This window comes from Gadus morhua, chromosome 4 (genome assembly GCF_902167405.1).
Source record: "Gadus morhua chromosome 4, gadMor3.0, whole genome shotgun sequence".
NCBI classification, from domain to species: domain Eukaryota; kingdom Metazoa; phylum Chordata; class Actinopteri; order Gadiformes; family Gadidae; genus Gadus; species Gadus morhua.
Window position 1 is genome coordinate 11,919,657 of NC_044051.1, and position 13,751 is coordinate 11,933,407.

Genomic DNA, 13,751 nt, shown 5'->3' on the forward strand with positions numbered 1-13,751 from the left:
ATACCGCGAAAAGAGAAGATCTCGCGTGGACCGCGATTTAGAAAAGTACAAGTTACGCCTCCTACTACAAGTTACGCCCACTACAAGTTACGCCTCCGTCTTGCAGGACGCAGACAGACCCTACTCTAAACATGCCTGAAGCAAACTTCACTCGGCAGCAAGGTGTCCGCCTCTTGTGGTGGTGTGGGGACCAATAGCATTCAAGCCCTCTTTGGAACTAGGAGGAGGGTTGCGATCTCTCAGCTGGAGTTTAATAATGTGTTCAGTTTGACAACATTATTGGATGGTCTCGACAGCCAGGTAAACCATATTTTATTTTTATGCCACACCCAATAACCTCTTATCTTTCCAAATTAAGTCTCTTATTTTTAAGTGTGTTGTATTGTTTGTCAATAATTTCTCTTAAAATGTAATGCATTCTTTTAATTTGGTGTATGCTTACAACTAATAAGTAGGGGTTGGAAATGTGTTTTTATCATTTAGCTGCTAGGCTATGTTTTCTATTTTAATGGTAGTTCAAGTTGATGAAAAACAAAAGATTTTCATATTAATGGATTTTCACTTTCAGAATGTACATATGTCCACCATAGAAATAAATTCAAACACAATTTAACCCAAACCTACGTAAAAAGGGGATTACCTCCGGGAGTCTGCTACACTGTTCAACTAAAAAACTATAAACATGTTTGTTGTGTAAACACCTGTGCCTTAGATTTTTTGACTCATTCAGCAGTTGTTCTATCAGTACAATCTCATGTTCTCACTCAGCATATCTGTCTTTGTTCTTCGGTTGGTGTGTGGGTATGTCTTCTACTATTTAACCTCAGCTCGTGGTCTGAGGTTGAGGTATGTTTGGAACAGAGGAAAAGAAGATGAAACTCATTCGAAGGCTCAGTATCTGGGTTGTATTGGCCAGCATCACGATGGTGATAAGGTACCTGTCGGATAGCCCTGCACGAGATAATAGGTAAATATGAAATGCATATATAATGTAAATGAGTTTGTTGCTGTTAAAGTGACCTTTGTTATTTACACGTGTATTCTAATTGACAGGCTCTCCGTTGCACCATTGTCGTGTTCTCCAAACATGTCCGAGTTGGGGAACCAACCAGGTCACTCAGATTCCCCAGAGAGCTTGTTCAGGGCGAAAGAGTGCACTCCTACGAGGAACATCATGTTCCTGAAGACCCACAAAACGGCCAGCAGCACAATTCTCAACATCCTCTTCCGATTCGGCGAGAAGCACCAGCTGAAGTTCGCCTTCCCCGACAGCCGCAATGACTTCTCCTACCCCTCGCCGTTCCTGTGCTCCGGTGTCAAAGACTTCAACCCCGGGGACTGCTTCAACATCGTGTGCAACCACATGCGCTTTGACCCCCGAGAGGTTGCCAGGCTTCTGCCGGAAAACTCTGTTTACATCACCATCCTGCGCGATCCAGCCGTCATGTTCGAGTCCTCCTTCAATTACTACCACAAGACGATCCCCTTCACCTATGGCATCGGCGGGGACAACAAAGTGTCCGAGTTCCTGCACGACCCCTGGGCGTACTACAGCCCACAGGCGTACAACTCTTTCTACCTCAGGAACCTGCTCATGTTTGACTTTGGCTTCGACAACAACCTGGAGCCCGAGCACCCGGCCGTCGCCGGGGCGATAAGGCGCCTCTCCGATCGCTTCCGTCTGGTGCTCATCGCGGAACACTTTGAGGAGTCTCTCGTCCTGCTGAAGGAGGCGCTCTGTTGGACCACAGAGGACCTGATCTTCTTTCAGCTGAACGCACGCCGGAGGTCCTCTGTGTCTCGGCTCACGCCTCGGCTCAGGGCGAAGGCGTTGGCATGGAACGGCGCCGACTGGAGGCTGTACCTGCACTTTAACGCCACGCTCTGGGCCCGGGTGGCGGTGTACGGGGAGGAACGGATGGAGCGGGAGGTGAAGGAGCTAAGGGACATGAACGCCAAGCTGAGGGCGATCTGTATCGAGGGCGGCGAGGCCGTGGAGGCCGCCGAGATTCAGGATAGAGGTTTATTGCCATGGCAACCCGTGGGGGAGGAGTCTATCCTCGGATACAACATGAGGACAAACTTGGAGCCCAAATACAGAGAGCTCTGTCGTAAGATGCTCACACCGGAGATACAGTATTTATCGGACCTCGGGGTGAATCTGTGGCTCACGAGATTATGGGGCTGGGTTAAAGATTGGATTCCAGTAATCGTGGGAAATTAATTGATTCGTCGCAAATCATATTTGGGCTTCATTTCGCTGTTTGTGTTTTGTGTTTGCAGCGTGCTGATTTTAACCCGTGTCATTGTGCGATTTGCAAATATTACATGCAGACAGGCTAGCATTGAAGACGCTTGTACAGAATGGCTTTCAATTTTTTTCATTTATTTTCTGTTTACATGCTTGTTGAATTTGATTGGAATATGATGACCTTTTTCGATAGATTTATTTTTGTAATTTTGTTAATTAAACTTTGGTCGTCTAATCAGACACTGGGGCTGGTTGGGGCCGCACCCCTCTGGTGCATTGGACTATAAAGATACAACAGATAAACCATTACCGCACACACTATTCAGTATCAGAATTCACAAGCTGCTCTGCATTCATGTAACCTGGTTTTCTATTACATCTACCTGTGTCCTGGTGTCAGCGGAAACCAGGAAAGCCACCCTGCTGGCATGTATTCTGGGTCTCTGCTAGAATATGGAACAACACACGTGATCATGAATTGAACCTTCATTCATGTCTTACAATACCGTGAATTCCTGAATGGATGACCCTAGAAGGGAACAAGCCCTTGACGCAGCATGGCAGTTTTCAAGCTAAGCTCTATCAATTTAGTCTTCAAACTCCACACTGACCAGTGATGCACTTTTAAAACATTGAGATTTCAGAGTTGTCAAGAGAGTAGAAGTGATTAATTTATTTTTAAATAAAAAAACGAAAAATAAAATGCAGATAATAAGTTGTTACCGTATGTTATTTATATTTTATATAATAATGAAGTAGGCTATCCTCGGTGGTCAGAATCAGTGGTCAGAAATTCCGGTAACTTGCTGCTGAACTGATTTTGTTCAGAAACCATAGTCGAATTCCTACGCCTACCTGATCCATGAATTTGATTCATAATAAAAACGTATACAGTAATATGGAGTAGACTTGAAGAGCCAGACCTGCGGGGGGCAGTATACTACATTACAGTTCATTTGTAAAACAACAGAAGCCTCCGCCTAGCCGCTCGCCCTGTAGCGCGGAAGAAGAGGCTTACAAGGCACAGTGTGCCATTAGTGGAACATTAGCATCTACCAAAGACGGTTCACCACAGTTCACAAGGTAATACAATCAATGTTTTTACCGTATTAATTGCCGTTTTACTCGTATACTGTTTTAGGAGAGCATATGTGCATGCATAGCAGTGTGTTTGTTGCATACCTTAACGTTGACGGTGGTTTCTACATTATACTCTATCAACAAAGGGATTGGGTCTATTTGTTGGAACGGCTGCTGAGTTCGCGACTGAATTCATTCAAATAGGTTAATTGGGTATTTTAAGCGATTGCTTAAAGTATTTATTGGATTTGTGTTGGGGGATTGGAGGTAAACCAATACCGATGTAGTGCCATGAATACATATTTTACGATTTTACGATCCGTAGTTTTGCGTATCTGGTTGTCAGCCGGCTAGGTGGCTAACATGTCGACTAGGCCTTTTCCTGTCGCTGCCGACGGGAACGATTTAGCGTCCAAGTCACCTGGTCACCTGATGGCTATAGAACAACAATGAATAAACACATTTAATATCTACGAATTGTTTAAACCCATGAGTAGTCCTCCGACACAGACAATAGTTGGTGTGTTTTCAGCGTTTGATAAATGTAGCGATTTCACTATTCAGATGTCCGGTAGTTCAGCGGCTATGAACGCATCTCCAGGTCTAGGCTGTATCTCTGTTTCGAAACCATTGACGACATTTGCAATCGCGGAGCTAGGTTTGAATAAAATGGCGTGTTGGCCGCCACTGTTTGGATTTATTTTATAATTTGTCAGGTCAATGATTCACCCACAGGCCTAAAAGTCTTATATCTTCTATTCGTTTTGTACGTATTGCTAAACATTTCCCGAACAGCGCGACTCTATTTGTTGTTCGATTCGGTAATAATTGTTTAATAATTTTGCATGCCATGTTATGCCAGAATGTTGTTTATTTTAAATTGTATTAATGTGTATTCCATAGTTCGTTTCATTTTTTTGTATTTTAATTGAATGCATGTAGGCCATCTTTATATGTAGTCCTATTTTATTTTATTGTTTGTATTGTGATTCTTTTTATTTATTTCGTTTTAACTTCACTTAAAAATTCTGTACATGAGTCAGGGTGTTAGACATTGATTACCCTGTGTTTTAAAGCTTTCAGGCTTGGATCCGTGGTCCTGTGCCGTGTCTTAAGCCCAACATTAACTGCTATGGCCGCACCCCTGGTTTTAAAGCATTATTTTTGTCTAAATTAAAGAGGAGTCTTTGGAGGATGGACTAAACTGTGGATTGGAACTAGGATTTGGAACTAGGATTAGGATAAGGACCACGTCTACATGTGTCACCCCAAGAAGTTATCTTAAAGCCTACAGGTGCCTAAATTCTGTCTTGGCAGAGCCAGTCACCCAACCACCACCACCATGGCGGACGGACGTATTTATGTGGGGAATCTACCAATGGACATCCAGGAGCGGGACATTGAGGATCTCTTCTTCAAATACGGAAAAGTCCGGGATATTGAATTGAAAAACAACAGAGGAACTATCCCCTTTGCCTTTGTCCGCTTTGAAGATCCACGGTGAGTTTCTCGGATGCTCGTTGGCCAGTCACAAAATCTCATGGCCCCTTGTTGAAAAAAAAGCGTAAAAATCTTGTGGTTTAATGAACTCCCGGTGACTGGCGGCAGGAAGTGGATGGAGGATTGCTTTTGGCCCTTTAGTAGAAACATGGGGGAGGCGGCGGCGGCGGCAGGGGGGGTGCCAAGTTGGTAAGGAAGGTCTGTGCTCTGTTCTCCTAGGGACGCCGACGACGCCGTCTATGGAAGGAATGGATATAGTTATGGGGACACCAAGCTTCGTGTAGAGTACCCGCGCTCGGCCGGTTCTAAATTTGGAGGTCCTATGGGAGGAGGAGAAGGTGGAGACGGTGGTGGACGAGGAGACGGGGGAGGCCGAGGAGGAGATGGTGGTGGACGTGGAGGACGAGGAGGAGGAGGAGGAGGAGAAGGGGGCCCTAGGGGAAGATTTGGCCCCCCCACTCGAAGATCTGAGTTCCGCGTGATAGTGAATGGTAGGTGGACGTTAGGAGCCGTAGGCAATTGGGGTTTCTCTCTCTCTCTCTCATGGCGGACTGGAGGTCAAGGGGACTAAATGGATGAGGTCAAATCGGCTGCTTAAAGTCTTGAAAAACAAAACCCCCACCCCCTAAAGTCAAACCGGTCATGTTGGCTGCATAACCCCAAACACCGGCCATAGGGACTGGTAGGTGTCATTTTTTTGTTCCTATTGGTTTCTTGATGTTTAGAATCGGTACAACTGATTAAGTTAAAGGGTCGTTATGGTTAATGTCTGACTGGGCTATTGTTTGTCTTTTGCATATAACCATTTAACAGCTCTGGGATCAATGTACAGGTCATTCTTTGACTACCGATGTGGATAGTTTATCTGTACAATTTATCGATAGCCATAGTTGCTTTTTTCTGAGCTGACCAACCGGTTATTATATGCCATTTAAAGGTGACATATTGTACCACCAGGTGTGAGTGTGATTAGCCGTTTCGAAAATCTGCCTCTTCTGACATCCCAAGTGGGCGTGTCCACCTAGATGTGTGACAGATTTGCTACAGTCCACTGGGTAGACTGATCTATCCAGCACACATCTAGGTGGACACGCCCACCTGGGATGTCAGAAGAGGCTGATTTTCCAAACGGCTCTTAACGGAAAATCACTCCCACACCTGGTGATGTATTGCGCCACCTTTTAACGAATGGGTGAGGGCGTACAGGCCCAGATGCAGCTCTATTGGGTCGTTGGTGTGGTGTGATCGGCCCCTCCACATAGCCATGTGATGTGCCACCCTGTAGGGCTTCCCCCCACCGGGAGCTGGCAGGACCTGAAGGACCACATGCGGGAGGCGGGCGACGTGTGCTTCGCCGACGTGCAGCGTGACGGCGAGGGCGTGGTGGAGTTCCTCCGCCGCGAGGACATGGAGTACGCCCTGCGCCGCCTGGACCGGACCGAGTTCCGCTCGCATCAGGTGAGTGGCCGCTGCAGCACGCCCCCCATTTTGAATAGTAACTTTTATATTCAAACGAAGGAGAGCACAATGAGACCGTGGTCTTTTGTTTTTATTGTAGTGAGCCCTGTCTGATACAGCAGTACTGGTGTAGGGCTGTGCATTTAATCACATTTTAATTTCGATTTTTGGGTCAAACGATCTCCAATCTAAGATAATAGTTTATATAAAATGGTAGTAAATAGTAAATAAAATGTATTCATGAATAAATGTTTCATAGAAATTGCAGGAACATTATTTGTACATAATCAATTTGGACATTGTAGTTTTTAACTTTTTGTGAAAAAAAATACGGGGAATTGCTGATGTTTCAAACTCATAAATAATCATTAGAATAATCGTGGTTTCAATATTGACCAAAATAAGTGTTTTCATGATGTTTTTCCGTAATTAAGTAGCCCTACACTAGTGGGGACAAGTCCTTCAAATGACTTCAATAAAATACTCAAAGAAACAAGCTTCAACACCAGATATAATCTGTGGCTAAAGATACAAACTAGGATTAAGAAACGGAAACCTAGAAGTTTTAGACCGATTTTCTCCAACCTCACCGTGCGCCCAGAAGCCTCACCAGTGTCTCTTGTCCCCCGTCCTGCAGGGGGAGACGGCGTACATCCGGGTGTACGAGGAGCGGGGCGCCACGAGCTACTGCCGCTCCCGATCCCGCTCACGCTCCCGCTCCCGGGGCCGCTACTCGCCCCCCCCGTACCAGAGCAGCTCACCGCCACAGCGTTACCAGTCGCCGCCCCCGCGCCACGCCATGTCCCGCCATAGTCCCCCCTCAAGGAGACCACAGCACCATAGCCCCCCGCCCCGCCACTACCGATAGAGCGGCCGCCATTCGTACTCCCAAAAACCGGCAAATGTTTTATAATTCAACTTTTGTTGTTGTTTGCTTTTTTTTTTTACTCCGGGTCCCCCCAACTGAGATTGTGTCCCTTGTCCCCTTCTTGTTTTGTCATTTACATTCCATCACAAACCCCCACTCTTTTGCCCCCCTTCTCCTCCACGTAATGTCGGAACAGCGCCCCCTAGAGGACATTTCAAGTAGCATTGACTTTTGGTGAAACAGCTGTGGACATGAATCACAATTTCTTTTATAAAGAAATCATGGGAAGGAAACGAGAGTCGATATGGAAATAAAATGGAATTCAACAATGAAGGAAAGTCGACAGCTGTTTAACGAACTTCAATTCTGCTTTTTGAAATGACGCGTGGATAAAATCTTTAGTTTTCTCTTGACATTTGTGTAGCCTTTGGTGATCCAACATGCAGAGAAGCCTTTTTTTAACTTGGTCTTTTGACGGTAACTGCAAGTTCGGCCTATGGATTCTGGCTCCCATCGATGCAAATTACTTTTAATGGTGACACATGAGCATCTCTTGTCTTTTCTTATTGGCTGACCTGTGGGGATTCGGCCTGTGGTGGACTGAACATGATTTCCTTTTTGTTATTTCAAATAAAAATGTTCAATTTTAGTTGTCTTTAATCGTGTCTCCTTGGGAAATGAAGAGTTGGTTAAGAAGTCAGGTCAGTCAAAAGTCAGGAATGGCTGCTCACATTGGTGTCTTGAAATGGAGCTATGTTTACAATTTGAATTGAAAGATGACATCAAATGTGTTATCACTAGATTTTAAGGTACAAGTTATGAGCTTAATCCCTTACCAACTGAATAGGTGCGTTCAACAGAGGATTTATTGTAGTACAAACCAGCGATTCTCAGAGCTCAGCTGCTATTGGCGATATTTTTATATAATGTGGCTTACCAATTTGGTATGGTTTACAGTTATACATCTGGGGCCGTATTCACAAAGGATCTTAGGGCTAAAAGTAGGTCCTAACTGGCGAATTTAGGAGTAACTCCTAAATATAATGGGCGTGTCCCTCTTAAATTTAGGACTCCTAACTTTTTTCACTAAGAGCAATTCACAAAGTATTATAGGCCTAAAAGTAGCACCTAAGTCTAGGAGAGCTAAAAAGTCCTCAAGAGGACTCCTAACCCAGTAAGACCTATTCACAAAGAATCGTAAAATGCCTGCGAGACGAAATGTTAGGGTATTAAACTTGTTATGGAGTTAGTGCGCGATGCAATAACCTCCCCGACTAACAGGAATAATCCGATTAGTCCCGAAATAAAATGTTTGGCCACACTACGTTATTTAGCAACAGGGTAAATGCAACTTTGCAATGCCGACGATTTAAATATATCGCAACCATCAGTCAGCCGTGCCATAAACTTTCCTTTGGACATTCAACAATTAGACAGAATCAAAGCCAACTTCATGGCAATTGCAGGTATGCCCGGTGTGGTCGGTGCTATTGACGGGACGCACATACAAATAATTGAGTGGCAAAGTGGCATGGAGCTTCAGCTACCCATGATTCACGCATTTTAATGGTGAGCGTTCTGAGGCAGCTTTTTGAGATGTACCAGTTGGGTGTCACTTGCTGGGTGACAGTGACTATCCATGCAAGACGTGGCTCTAGACACTCAATCCACAACCGGGAGCACATTAAAGTATAACATGTAAGTGATTACGCAGATTACGCTTAGTCCTATGCGTAAAACACATCGTATTGGCTCTTTGACGCCTTTTAATTGTTGAATCCATATTTATTATTGTTTACTGATTTCCTCCATATAGCCTATGCTAGAGCACACAAACTTACACGAAATGTTGTGGAGAGAGGAATTGGGCAGATGAAACGTCGGTTTCATGTCCTCCACGGCGAAATCACCCCAGAGAGGGCAAGCACAGTAATCATTGTATGTGCCAGTCTAGTCTACACAACCTCTGCAAGCGGAGGAACATTCCACAGCCAGACGATGATGATGATGATGAGGATGATGATGGCGATCAACATGACAATGAATTTGGCCGTGTGGAACCGAGTAGACTGGCATTTAGGGATCACTTTGAAAACACATTTTAGGTAAACACCTTGGCACAAATCAGTCAACACTTGTGTATTTCATAACATTTATTTTATTTTCAATTTTACGTAGGCTATTTTTATTGTTTGCTTTCTCTCTCTCTTGAACGTGCAGGCTACAACGTCATTATCGTGGTCTGCACAAACTTGTCATCATGCGTGTATTCTGCTAACTGCACTATAACTACTTAATAGGAATTCATTTCTAGCCTAGGCTATTTCCTTGTTTTTCGGCGATTTAGTGGGCTTGTCTGAACAACCAATCACCGAACTGACCGCTTCTAAACTCGTGCACGAGAATTGACGTAATCCATTGCAACGGCGCGTCACAGTTCATTCTTACCCTGCGTTCACACCAAAAGATGCATTTGCTGCCCGAACGCGTTGCCGCCGAAGTTTTGCGGCGCAGCAAAAGTTTTGCAGCGCGGCAAAGGTTTTGCGGCGCGGCAAAGGTTTTGCTGCGCGGCAAAAGTTTTGCTGCGGCGCAGTTTTGTTGCGCGGCAAGTTTTGCCCGCGGTGCTTCTGAATTCATTCACAACCATGGCCGACATTACGAGCATTGCATGTCTTTACCCGGGAATGCCCGTCGTTTATGGGTTCATGAGACCATTCGGAGCCGTACAGAGCTCGGTGAATTTCACCGTCTTCTGCAGGAGCTCCGTCTGGATGACGAACGCTTCCAGCGCTATTTGAGGTTGACTCCGGCCCAGTTTGATGACCTGCTAGCTAGGATCGGTGCTAGGATATCTCGGTTGGACATTTATACTTATATATATATGTATTGGACACTTATAACTGGCCACGATGGTGTTGAAGATCACCAGGTATGCGGAGACTGCAATTATTATCTTCTCCTCCATTTTAGCGCTTTGATCTGGATCAGGTAGTGAACTCAAGGTCACTCCAAGGGAGTAACACTGATTGGCTGTCACGGCATGCAGGCCCGGTTCCAGAACAGAATGCCTTGGGGTGCATCTGAGATTACCAGGGGTGCACCAGTACTATACTAAACCAGCTACCCAGCTTCAGTTCAGACTTCGCTTTTTTACACACAGGCTTTTCCTACCATAGACAAGCACTTCTGCGTAGTTCTACTGACATGTTGGGACAACAAACAATTACTGTGCTTAAAAGATGGTATCATATCATGTCTTGTGATGTGGAGAACATTTCAGCTGCAACATTAGCTTATTGATATCTTAGATAGCTTTGATGAGATAGGTTTTTGAGGTGTAAAAAAGAACAGAATTCTACACAAAAAAAAAACCATGTGACTGCAATTCAAAAATAACGATTATTTTTTTTATAAATTGTGGCAGGATATTTGACGTAACAAATAATTGTACATTGCCACTTATAAATAAAACAGATTTTAGCTGAACAAGGAAAGAACACTTTCAGACTTTGAACTTTGAACAAAAAGTAATCATACTCTTAAAGTTAACACGATTGTAAATAAATGCAATAAAAAGAAATATGGGTTCTTATGAACATAATACATTTAATCCAACGGATATATAACTGTTGCTGCCGAAGAAGTTCAACGTCACTACCGTGCGCACCATAGATATACTATATGGGTGCGTGCATTTTGCACACGATGCCGGCCGGCGGCCAATCACAGCAGCGCTGATATAGAGCGACAACATTGCGACCTCGAGTGTGATATTGCTTTATACAACAGTTATACTAGTAAAATGTACTGTTAATAATAATAATTGACAATAGATTTTGATTTGTTTGTTTATTTAATCATATAAACGAATGAAATTGCTTCCGGCAACAAAAATAGATCCCCACTGAGCGGACTGTTGCCAAGCAACATATAAACAAAACACCATACATAAATGCGGAGGGATTTTGTCAGTTTGGTGAACAGTCAGAGTGATGTTGGATGCTGATATCTCAACGGTATTTAATGGAAATTGTCACAGGTTTCATTACAATTTGTTTTGTGAGCAAGTATTTTATTATTTTTTATCATATTTTTAAAAAAAATAATCTTTTTTATTTTTTTTCAATTGAGGGTGCAAACATTTTTTTTGGGGGTGCAATGCATGCTTATGCACCGCCGTAGAACCGGGCCTGACGGCATGTCACTCAGTGGCAACGCCTCAGTGGCAACGCCTCAGTGGCAACGCTGTTGAACGCTGATTGGCTGTCATCACGCGTTTGCTGCTGAAAAGTTGAAATATTTCAACTCGAGCAGCATTTGACGCGCCGCAAAATACGTGAACGTGCCCGCCGCCTGTTGCGCTGCAAATCAGATTTTGACGCGCCGCAAATCAAATTTTACTGCCCGTTTTCTCGGCAGCAAGTGCTGCGGCAGCAAAGCAGCAACGCGTCTCTACATTCACTTTGAATGGGATCGTGCCGCGCGTCAACTTTTTGCATCTTTTGGTGTGAACGCAGGGTTAGTGATTCATCCTTAGTAAGAGTAGGTCTCAGCGGCTTTGTGAATAACTTTTAAGAAAAAACTCCTACGTAAAATGTTTTAGCGCGAGTTAGGAGCACTCCTAGCGGTAAGATAAAATGCTTTGTGAATACGGCCCCTGATTGCTGCTGTTTACAATGGTAGTTTAATATTTTCTTAAATTTAGTTAATTCTGAGTGCAATTTAAAGCTATTTCAATCAGGAGAGACTCGTATAAAATTTAAAACAATTTATTAAATTAACATTTTTTTGCTGTAAAACTTTTAAATGTCCTTATATTTATCAATTGGGATTTTTAAATAAAAAAAAATATTTTGCATACATGTTCAAGGTTATTACATGTTGATTCTAAGGTCAAATGGCTCCAATGATCACCTTAATACACAATCAACAACAAAAATACTAACACGGGAAGATAGCTTCACTGCAAATTAAAGGGTTTGCAAATCCAGTTAGGTTTTGCAAGTTGTTCTGGTCTTTACTGGACTGCAAGATGATCTCAACAATGGGGGGACCACAGTGATCTGTTGAAGGCGATCCATAAAATAAAAAGTGTACAGTAGTTATAGTATTCCCCCCCGTCAACAAATCAGCGGCAGTACTGGAAGCTCCCGATATGAAACAGTGGCCCACTCCGCCCTGCAACTGTGTGTGTGTGTGTGTGTGTGTGTGTGTGTGTGTGTGTGTGTGTGTGTGTGTGTGTGTGTGTGTGTGTTTGTGTGTGTGTGTGTGTGTGTGTGTGTGTGTGATCATTGAAAAAGGTCACACAGGGTCACAGTGTCACCATTTCTCCAAAACTTGAACCCAAACCCAGGGTAGCAGTTCTGGGTGAATGTGTGCCCATGTGTTTGAGGAGGGTCCTTCTACTTTGTCGCAGACCTCTGGTGTCACCCTATAGAAGGTCACAAAGCATTATAGGCCTAAAAGTAGCACCTAAGTCTAGGAGAGCTAAAAAGTCCTCAAGAGGACTCCTAACCCAGTAAGACCTATTCACAAAGAATCGTAAAATGCCTGCGAGACGAAATGTTAGGGTATTAAACTTGTTATGGAGTTAGTGCGCGATGCAATAACCTCCCCGACTAACAGGAATAATCCGATTAGTCCCGAAATAAAATGTTTGGCCACACTACGTTATTTAGCAACAGGGGAAATGCAACTTTGCAATGCCGACGATTTAAATATATCGCAACCATCAGTCAGCCGTGCCATAAACTTTCCTTTGGACATTCAACAATTACACAGGATCAAAGCCAACTTCATGGCAATTGCAGGTATGCCCGGTGTGGTCGGTGCTATTGACGGGACGCACATACAAATAATTACGCCATCAAAAGACGAGGACGTGTTCGTCAATAGGAAGAAAGTGCATTCCATCAACACGTAGGTTGTTTTTGATGCAAATTTTAACATAGCCTATTGGATGTTGTTGCAAAGTGGCATGGAGCTTCAGCTACCCATGATTCACGCATTTTAATGGTGAGCGTTCTGAGGCAGCTTTTTGAGATGTACCAGTTGGGTGTCACTTGCTGGGTGACAGTGACTATCCATGCAAGACGTGGCTCTAGGCACTCAATCCACAACCGGGAGCACATTAAAGTATAACATGTAAGTGATTACGCAGATTACGCTTAGTCCTATGCGTAAAACACATCGTATTGGCTCTTTGACGCCTTTTAATTGTTGAATCCATATTTATTATTGTTTACTGATTTCCTCCATATAGCCTATGCTAGAGCACACAAACTTACACGAAATGTTGTGGAGAGAGGAATTGGGCAGATGAAACGTCGGTTTCATGTCCTCCACGGCGAAATCACCCCAGAGAGGGCAAGCACAGTAATCATTGTATGTGCCAGTCTAGTCTACACAACCTCTGCAAGCGGAGGAACATTCCACAGCCAGACGATGATGATGATGATTAGGATGATGATGGCGATCAACATGACAATGAATTTGGCCGTGTGGAACCGAGTGGACTGGCATTTAGGGATCACTTTGAAAACACATTTTAGGTAAACACCTTGGCACAAATCAGTCAACACTTGTGTATTTCAT

General features: G+C 43.9%; 2 protein-coding genes across 4 annotated transcripts; both read left to right on the forward strand.

Moving 5' to 3' along the window:
• The first annotated feature begins 566 nt into the window (after positions 1-566).
• Positions 567-3,054, forward strand: gal3st1b (galactose-3-O-sulfotransferase 1b). The gene is made up of 2 exons (XM_030355575.1): positions 567-967; positions 1,054-3,054. Exons 1-2 carry the CDS (start codon positions 849-851, stop codon positions 2,222-2,224), a joined length of 1,290 nt encoding a protein of 429 aa, XP_030211435.1. The 5' UTR covers positions 567-848; the 3' UTR covers positions 2,225-3,054.
• A 164-nt stretch (positions 3,055-3,218) lies between these two features.
• On the forward strand, positions 3,219-7,803 carry srsf9 (serine and arginine rich splicing factor 9). 3 transcript variants are annotated; one of them, XM_030355576.1, is made up of 5 exons: positions 3,219-3,334; positions 4,408-4,831; positions 5,051-5,322; positions 6,117-6,289; positions 6,927-7,803. In XM_030355576.1, the coding sequence occupies exons 2-5, from the start codon at positions 4,674-4,676 to the stop codon at positions 7,155-7,157; spliced, it is 834 nt and encodes a 277-aa protein (XP_030211436.1). In that variant the 5' UTR covers positions 3,219-3,334; positions 4,408-4,673; the 3' UTR covers positions 7,158-7,803. The 3 variants fall into 3 exon arrangements, with proteins under 3 accessions (XP_030211436.1, XP_030211437.1, XP_030211438.1); XM_030355577.1 differs by having other exon boundaries at positions 3,231-3,334; positions 4,649-4,831; XM_030355578.1 differs by having other exon boundaries at positions 3,234-3,334; positions 4,626-4,831.
• The last annotated feature ends 5,948 nt before the right edge of the window (positions 7,804-13,751 follow it).